The 8,976-nt window shown below is 34.0% G+C and overlaps 1 protein-coding gene across 1 annotated transcript; it reads left to right on the forward strand.

Moving 5' to 3' along the window:
* The first annotated feature begins 662 nt into the window (after window positions 1–662).
* Window positions 663–7,239, forward strand: LOC137715839 (topless-related protein 4-like). Its single transcript, XM_068455188.1, has 12 exons — window positions 663–1,087; window positions 1,506–1,592; window positions 2,656–3,030; window positions 3,324–3,413; window positions 3,535–3,594; window positions 4,051–4,114; window positions 4,482–4,577; window positions 5,022–5,170; window positions 5,639–5,784; window positions 5,916–6,025; window positions 6,323–6,387; window positions 6,598–7,239. The coding sequence occupies exons 8-11, from the start codon at window positions 5,166–5,168 to the stop codon at window positions 6,368–6,370; spliced, it is 309 nt and encodes a 102-aa protein (XP_068311289.1). The 5' UTR covers window positions 663–1,087; window positions 1,506–1,592; window positions 2,656–3,030; window positions 3,324–3,413; window positions 3,535–3,594; window positions 4,051–4,114; window positions 4,482–4,577; window positions 5,022–5,165; the 3' UTR covers window positions 6,371–6,387; window positions 6,598–7,239.
* The last annotated feature ends 1,737 nt before the right edge of the window (window positions 7,240–8,976 follow it).

The following is an 8,976-nucleotide window of genomic DNA, read 5'->3' on the forward strand; positions in this document are numbered from 1 at the left end:
GAATCTTTAATCCTCTTAAATCCTATCAAATCTATCACTTTTAAAATCCTTTAAAATCTTAGTTTGACTACACCCCCTAAGAAATTCAAGTGTTTTCTATATATATATATATATATATATATTTATTAAAAAAATTTTGAAAATAAAATAGAAAATTTTTTTTCTTGAATAAATTAGAAGTTAAACATAAACCACCCATTAATGTGGGGTTTTGTTAATTTTTTTCTTTCTAAAGTTTAAAATTTTAATTTCATTCAAATTTAATATTTGTTGAATTATTATAACTCCTTGTAATTCAATTGTAGTTTTAAAATTCTTGAGTAGAGCTAATAATTTCATTCCACTGTCTTCTCCCCTCACCCATATTTTAATAAAAATTTTGATGCCCTTTTTACCCTCTTATAAAATGACAAATTTATATTTACATTATATAAATTAGGAGTTTTTTGAAATGGGTCCAAAGTAACTAAAAATTAGATCTATTTCACAATTTAAAAGTCACTAAAAATTGGACATATTTCAAATTTTCTCTATAAACTAAAACTCAGTTGAGTTTTAGCACTGTTCAGAAATAGTAAAGGGCGGAAATGCCCTTTATTTTGTCTCCGTTTTCTCTTCTCTTCAGGTTTTGCCACAGAAAATTGCCGGTTTTGGCCATTACTTCCACACGTCTGTCACCGATGCATGCTCTATTTGGACTGAGTCTTCTCGGTTTTTCTCAGCTTTCTCACATATCTAGATCTCTTATGTTCTTCTCGAGCTTACCCTTTGTCTATCTCACTTTGTGGTGCCTCGCTGATTACGGCTTGCTCCGTGCCTGTCAAGCCATAGAAACCATCGTCGATCAACTCTCTATTTTGAGTTTATCCTGTGGATTTTTGTTTTCCATTCCACTGCTGTCTCTCAATTTGTGTTGCCTCTCTGATTCTGGCTTTGTCCGCGTGTGTCAAAGGATAGAAACCAACTGAAGTCAATTTTCTGAGGCTTGGTTCTGCTCCTTGGGTTGCTGCCCTGGAGATTAAATTATCAAAATTCGGTGTTTCCACGTTGCTGATTTCAATTCGTCGTTGCTGAGAGGATCAAATTGGTGAGTTTCGAAATAAAAACCTTTTTTCCTAATTGATTTCCATGCTTTTGCCGATCATTGTTGGCTTTAATGCTTGTTGATTTTTTATTTTCAATAATTTTGCTTATATGGTTTGCGATTTTTGTTCTAATTTTGAGGTTTTGATTTTATTGTTTTTAGGTCATTTTGCTTTCCTATTTTTGAGTGAGTTATTTGTGATCATTTTGCATTTATCAGAATTAAACTAGGGGAAATTGGTCTCTGTGTTATGCCAAATCTTTACATATTACATTTGGCTTAGTTTTGTGGATTTCATTTGGTCTGTGCAGCTATTTTTTGCTTGATTTTTCTTAATCTTATATGCTTGGGTTGTAAATTGTGGCTTTCTAGTATTTTGATTTTGTGGTCTTTAACTAATACACAATTTGCTCTGAGGTAGAAGAAAAAGAAAGTCAAGTATACGAATGAGTTAGAAAGTAAGGTGTGACTATTTCGAAGCATCTGTGACGCTGCTGTTATATTTTGGGTACGTTTTCTGTCCTTCTACTTTTTTCCAGTTTGGGGATGCACTGATAATTGTTGGATTAAAATGAATTTGTATTTTTTAGGAAGAAATGAGAGGTGTCGTTGGAATTTTAGACAGTTTTGTGTTTATGCCTTTTATGTGACAGAGGGAATATGGACAGGGAGAGGAAGAGAGAAAACATTAGTTTAGATTGCAATTTTAAAAGTTTTTATGTTGTTAGTGCTGGAACCTATGTATTTTGTTGGGAAATTGATAACATGTAAAGTTATATCTGATCTATCTTTTTTCGTGTACCATATCACTTTTAGAATTCTGCCATTTACACCAAAATTCCTAAACAATGACATCAAATTTTGAACTCAAAAATCTAATAACTTTACCACATTTTCAGTTGCATTCAATGACACTTCCTTTTCAATTACTTTAATTTTAACATATTTCACTTTCTTTACAATCAACCAATACTTTTTCTTACGTCACCAAACAATTATACCTTATTATATCCAATTTGTATTTATTGTTTTTCTCCTGCTCTATCACAATATATCAGTTACTTTAATAAATTTAGTTCGAAACATTTTCAACATAGATGATCTTACAAAACTCACTGATGTACTTATCTAATTTTTAAGTTTTCAGTATTTTTAATGAATAGTTTGGTATTTAGGCAGTTTTGATCTTTGATTTCAAATATGTGATTTTGTCGAATTCTTTCAGATCCTCAATTTCTATCATCGTAATGAACACATTTGAATCACATTGGTTAACACTAAACAAATGGTATGTGTTATATTTCTCTTTTTCTCTTCCTTTACTTTCATACAGAGTTTTGTTTGAATGTCATCATTTTCACAAGCCCTTATACACCCTTGATTCAAACTTCGTTATTCTTTAAACATCTGTATATAATATGCTCACACATTTTGTAATCCCGCAGCAACGCGTGGACACTATTTCTAGTAAATACTAAAACCCAAACCGAATGGTACTATTCATTAACAGTGTTTTGACGTGATTACCCTTCAATTGCTAACAATTCTCGACTTTTTTATGTATTATATAGTAAAATCAGGGATTTACCTTTCTGTACGCGTGTCCGCCGTGGTAGAAGGGAAGGGAACGGGTGGCACTCTTCTGCTTCTCTCGGGTGGATCTCTGGAATTCTCCTTTGGTTTAAAGAACTTTGTGGATTTTTTAACTGAGGAGTTGAAGCTTTGGAAAATCAGCAACAAGTTCATATGGCTCTGCTGGAGGCTAAGAAGATTGCATCCCAGTGTCAAAGGGAAGCAGACAAGTGCAGTTCAGGGATGGAAACATGTGAAGAAGCAAGGGAGAAAGCTGAAGCAACGTTCGAGGCACAGCGGAAACCGACTGCACGTGCTGCCTCTTCCGGTCTGATTTGAAGAAGATTTCTCAAGCGGCTATAATTTCATGGCAGGTTGGTTTAAAGAGTTCCAAAATTTGGGATCGTTTGGGATATTTTTAGATTTTTATGATTCTTAAAAAAACCATGGTTAATAGTAAATTCATTATATTTTAATTTTTATTGAATTCAGGTAACCATCTTCAGTTTTTCGGTTTGATTTAAAGGATTTTTTTAGGCAGAAAAGCTAGGGCTTTTGGGCGAGTTCTTCGGGTTGTACATTCGGGTGTCTTTAATTTGTTTAAATTTGGGGCCTTTGTGATTTGGGACTTATAAATGGTTTGAAATTTGCATTTTTCTAATTTCAGTTCCCACTCAGAAGTTTGTACTGCCTCATCATTAAAATTGTTCCCTTCTGCTCTTCTTGAAACAAGGTCGCAGATCCGCGGACCATCAAGGTATGTCATTTAAAATTGTATATGTATGTATTGTATTATGCATGTGTGTGAATGCGTTTTTCTCTGTTAATCTGTATTGGCTTTCTTCTGATTTGGATAATGGAGTTTGTTTTTATTTCAGATAATTTGGTTCATGATAAAGTTACTGAACGTACGATGGAACCAGTGATCTTTCAAAAAGGTTGGTTCTTCTGTATTTTTATCCTTTTGGTCGTTTTGAATGGATTTCCTGTATTCTAAATGAAGCTAAATTGAATAGCTGTTTTTGTATACTGTATTTGCTTTGTTAAATTAGTTCTTTTTTGTGGAAAAATGTTGTTTTGTTTTGCAGATCAAAGTTTTTCAGCAAGAAAATTATCTGTCAAAATTAAATTTAGATATGAATACTTACATTTATTTAGCATTTTCAATTCGTTTTTAGTTTTTGTGCATTGTGGTTGTAAATGTCATTTAGTGCATTGTGGTCTTAATTTAATTGCGTGGTTGGTTTCATGATTTCTTGATTTCTTGAGTCGAATAACAACGTGGGTGATCAAAAGGAAAAAAAACCATTTAGTTTCTGCTTGCAAGATGACTTCTTTTCATGCATGTCCTCCCTCTACTTGAAATGTTTGTTTTAAATAGGGTTTGGTTTCAGGAGATGGTGGTTTTTCGGATTTTGAGGCTTTTGTTTCCAGGCTGCAAAGCCCTGTGTACTCAAGGTGAGCGATTTCAATTTCTAGGGTTATTGAATTGAGAGTTTTGTTTAGTTTTTCATTATTTTGGAGTTGAGTTTGGTATTTTGTTTAGGTTCTCTTCATTATATTGGAGTTGAGTTTGGTATTTTGTTTAGGTTTTATTATATTAATTATCATAAGCTTCTTTTGAGATTACAAGCTGTTATTGGACACATTGCTGCAATAGAACAAAAAGTGGCTGATTAGAAGGCTTTTGAAAACAAGTGTGAAATTACATACCAAATATTAGGTAAAAGCATGTTAACAAATCATCTTCAAAAGCTGTAAATACAATATAATTATGATTAATGTTTCATTTTTGGTACTTCCCTAATACTATGATTGAGTGCAGGGTATAGCCGAAACTGGAAAAGCTAATGTACACGACTTTCTTTATGTTAACAGCAGACCAGTTCTCATGGTAGATGCTTCCAAGCATCTTTCTGCTGTAAGTTTTATATTTTTCGCCATGTCCAACTCCATACCATATAATATTAATATTCTTGAGGTGTTACATACAAATTTTATCAACAAAATATTGTTAGTTTTTACATTGTTTCGAAAATTATGATCAATTTTTTGCTACACTTGCCTTAGATCAAGTTTTGTATGGTACTTTGGTCACATTTTCTAAATTCCTTGAGGCTCTTTGGTTAAGCACTTCTTCAAAAGGACTTATTTTTAAGGCAACTCTGTTCTCACACTTTTTATAAGGCTAATGAACTGTCTGCTTTTAACTGTAACAATGAACTTTTTAAGGGCTGTGTTAGAAAAGGTCTTTCCATCTAAAATCACTTATTAAAGGCTATATTTTTACTGCAAAGTTTTTATCTTTCTTGTGAAGCTAATTAATGCAGTTTTGTGCAAAGTCTAAACTTGAATTGACTTTTAGGCAACCAAGAGGAAGCTGCAGAAAGCTTATCATATAGCTGCAATCAAGTGCCCACGACTCCTCCAACCAGTAACCCAACTATGGATTATCAAACGGTTGATTCTGAACACATTCTGAAGAGATCAAGACCTTTCGGGATAACATATGAGGTATAAATCTATCCGTTAATTTTTGCATATTCTGATTTATCTGATGGAAGTCCGAGTTACACTGCTAAATTTGAAGTTTTTGTTATGACATATATTCGTTTGACTGTGTAATATTGAATTATTTCAGTTTTACAGAAATAAATGTATTTCATATCCTTAATGTATTGTTCCATAAAAGGTAGGTAGCGAAATTATTTCCTAAAAGGCCAGTAACAAAAAGGTAAGTTTAGATTATGCAAAATACTAGAACATGGCTGATGAGGAAGGATGCTTAACAGAATTAAAAGCAATTTTTTTTTTCTTATAAACATGATGCAAATGGTCCTGCAGTTCCCTATTTTTTTATTTTTTATGAGCAGTGTGCAACTTTGATGCCAAAAGTTTGTATAGCTTTATTTTACAGAAAAATTTCAAGTTTCAACTTCTTAGTTTTTGTAATTGATTCTATATTAACTCAATTTTTAACAGGCCACCTGTTGCGTATCCTAATCAGAGCCATGGTCAGAGTTCCTACTCTTCTGATGACTTGCCCAGGTCTGTTGTTATGACTTTACGTCCAGGTTCAACTGTCAAGAGTATGGATTTCCACCCAGTGCAACAAATTTTACTTCTTGGTAAGCTCTAGAGAGCTGACCTCCAATTCCACTCATTGTGAATTATTGTGTTTGTATGTCTTTTTTATGTCATTGTTTCAAATGTTGGATTATAGCTTCTCTTTTAGTAATAAGCGATTTTATGATTTCAGTTGGAACAAACATGGGCGATGTCATGGTATATGAGCTACCAAGCCATGAACAGACTGCTATTAAGAACTTCAAAGTTTGGGACCTTGGAGCATGTTCAGTGGCTCTGCAGGTTTGGCTCTTGGTATTCTGTAAAATAAAGCTATACAAACTTTCAATGTGCAATTGGCATCTGTGGAATTGGCATGCTATAACTTTCAATGTTTATCATACATAACGAAAGGGAATACGATTTATCTTGAAAATATGAAATCATTCATTGTAATTTTGGCTATATATGATTTGCTTCTGTTTTTCGTTTCAGAACACGTTCTTTGTTTTTTGTATTTTTGTTTTTATAATTTTGGATATTTTGTTTATATCGTAAGATCATTTGGTTGTATGATTTGCTTTTGTTTTTTTGTTTCAGAACATTTTGCTCTTCATTTTTTGGGGCTTTTATCTTAACAGTTTTTGAAGCCCTTTATGCTCAAGGTAAATAATTTTGGATTTTTCCTTTCAGCCTTTTCTCCAACAATTTTTTTTTATTTGAATATTGTGAAAGTCGTGTTTTATATGTTGTGAAAGTTGAATCTGTGAATTCTTTTTTGTTTTTTTAATCTTCGTAAATAATCTGTTATTTCATTGTTTTGGATGATGTTGGATTGAAAAGCAAATCATTTTGTAAATTTGTTCTTATTCTAGCAGGAACCGCTATGCAGATACAAAATCAATGTTATTCCGGACAAAACCTTTATTCACAACATTGGGTATGATTGTTCAAAGTTTCAATTCATTGTACCTAAATTGAAACAATTTACTACAACACAACCTTTTTTATATTTTAAACATAATCTTTCATGCATTTTCTAATCCCGCAGCAATGTGCGGGTGGTACTTTCTAGTAAGGACTAAAACCAAAAAGTACTTGCTTCCATTGATCTGCAAGTACACCCTTAATTCACACCAAAAATATTTACGGACTCACACAAAAAAGCTACATTCTTGTTTGGATTTTATCATTCTAAGTTGCTTTTGGGTGTTGATCATGCCTGCGAAGTTTTTGAAAATGTCGAAAACCCGGTACTAATGTGTGAAACCAGATGATCATAGGCCACACCGCGAAAATCTGTTAAATTGTATGAATGGCTAGTGGGTTCGAAAGCGGAGGCTGATGGGTTTTACCTATTTGTATGTATTAGTGCAAGGTTGAGGTTGGTGAGAGAAGGGGAACATGTGCACGGGAGGGTTTGGGTCCAATGTGTTTGTTCAGACGAGTTCGGTTAATTTGTATGCAACGAGTGGAGGGTCGGGTAGTGATGTGGAGTATGCACGCTGGGTGTTTGGTGAAAGGAGTGTTGTGAGTTGGGGTGTACTCATACACATGCCAGATGCGGTTTAATTGATGACGCCTATAAGTTATTCAAGCAGATGCCAAGAAGAAGCACTGTCTCATGGACCAACATCATCATTGGGTTTGCAAAACAAGATCGTGGGGAGGAAGCTCTTCGTATCTTTCGCTGGGTTTGCAAAACAAAGTCGCTGGGCTTATTAGCTAATATTTATTCTACTTCAAATTAAAAAGAATTTAAATGTATAGTTGAGGTTATTTTAGGTATAATAGTGGGTGGAGAAATAGTGTTTCAATTTTTTAACTTTTATGGTGGGTGAAATTATAATGTAGGTGGGAAAATAGGACAATGAGGTGGGTCTAGCAGCACTCTTCTTGAGAGGCAATTTATGGTATTTTGAATGTTTCACCATTTTGGGGTGCTCCTTACATATATATAGCTTACGTGGACATTGTCAAAAGATGAATTTTTTAATTTTTTTTATTTTTAAATTTACCTCATTTCCTCCCTCATTATTAATTTAAGGAAGAGCGATATCAATTAAAATAACTTCAACAGTATTGCTGACCCTAAAAATAACAAACCGCATATCGAGTAACTATGAGCTACCTATGTCTGTCTTGTGAATGTGGACGTGCCAAATTGTAACCGAGCTCAGTCAGGCGAGTAGAATAGATTTGGTGGTGGTGGTGTTGAATGAGCTGCTGATTTCTGTACTGTAGGGATTACGATCGAGGAAGGAATACGTCTCGGCCTTGGGTTCTAGAACTTAAAGACAACGTTGCCTAGATCACTACGAAGTTTAGGATTTCCTGCTCCAGGTTCGGCTGCCTCAACTATATTCGTGAGAATATAGGTGCGTCAAATCAGTATTAGCCTATAGGGACACAAGTACGCAACGGAGATAAGCATTTTTATGGTGGATGTGGTTCAGTCGTCTAAATGCCAAACTCAAAATGTACTTAAGAATAAATTATCAAAGAACACTTCAACTCGCTGGGAAGCTAATGGAATGGCCTATTTCTATGAAAAAGTAAGACTCTTTATCGCCTGAGACTTGGATAAATAACCAACCAACCAAAAGTAATGATGTTAATTCAAACTGAAGATGCTCATTGATCACTTGATTATACAACTTCAGTGTTGTTAGTCCAAACTGAATATGTCGCCGGTTGTCAGCACAGTGTTGTTAGTCTAAACTGAATATGTATTGATGGGAGGTGAATAGTTAGTGTTTTCTCAAAAAGTGTGAGAAGGTTTCACGTAAAGCAAAGATTTTCCCCTAGAGCGTTTAAGTTGTTTGTTGTGTCGAATGAGGTTTCTACGTTGAACACCCTATTGTATTTATAGGATACATTTCTTGGTGCCCAAGCCTGTCGATTGATAAAATTATGATAATATTCCATTTCCTAGGCATATTCTTTGAATATACTCGAAATTATTCTTAGCCGAAATTTTATCGTGAAGTCTCACCTTCCTTATCTTGAACTAGGATTCTAAACCTAAACTCATTTGAGGATCATTTCATATACCATCCAAAACCAATCCTGATCAGTTCGAGCTTCTATTCAAAGACCATACCTGATCTTCAAATAGTCACACTTTATTTAGGACTTGGCCACACTCTAGTTCGTAGACAATCCTACTTTGTTTATGACTTGGCTACTTTAACACTACTAGGTTGAGATTGCCGAGACTTAATTCGGCCTAAAATGTTAATTTAGGCTCAAAC

Source organism: Pyrus communis, chromosome 14 (genome assembly GCF_963583255.1).
Source record: "Pyrus communis chromosome 14, drPyrComm1.1, whole genome shotgun sequence".
Taxonomy (NCBI): Eukaryota; Viridiplantae; Streptophyta; class Magnoliopsida; order Rosales; family Rosaceae; genus Pyrus; species Pyrus communis.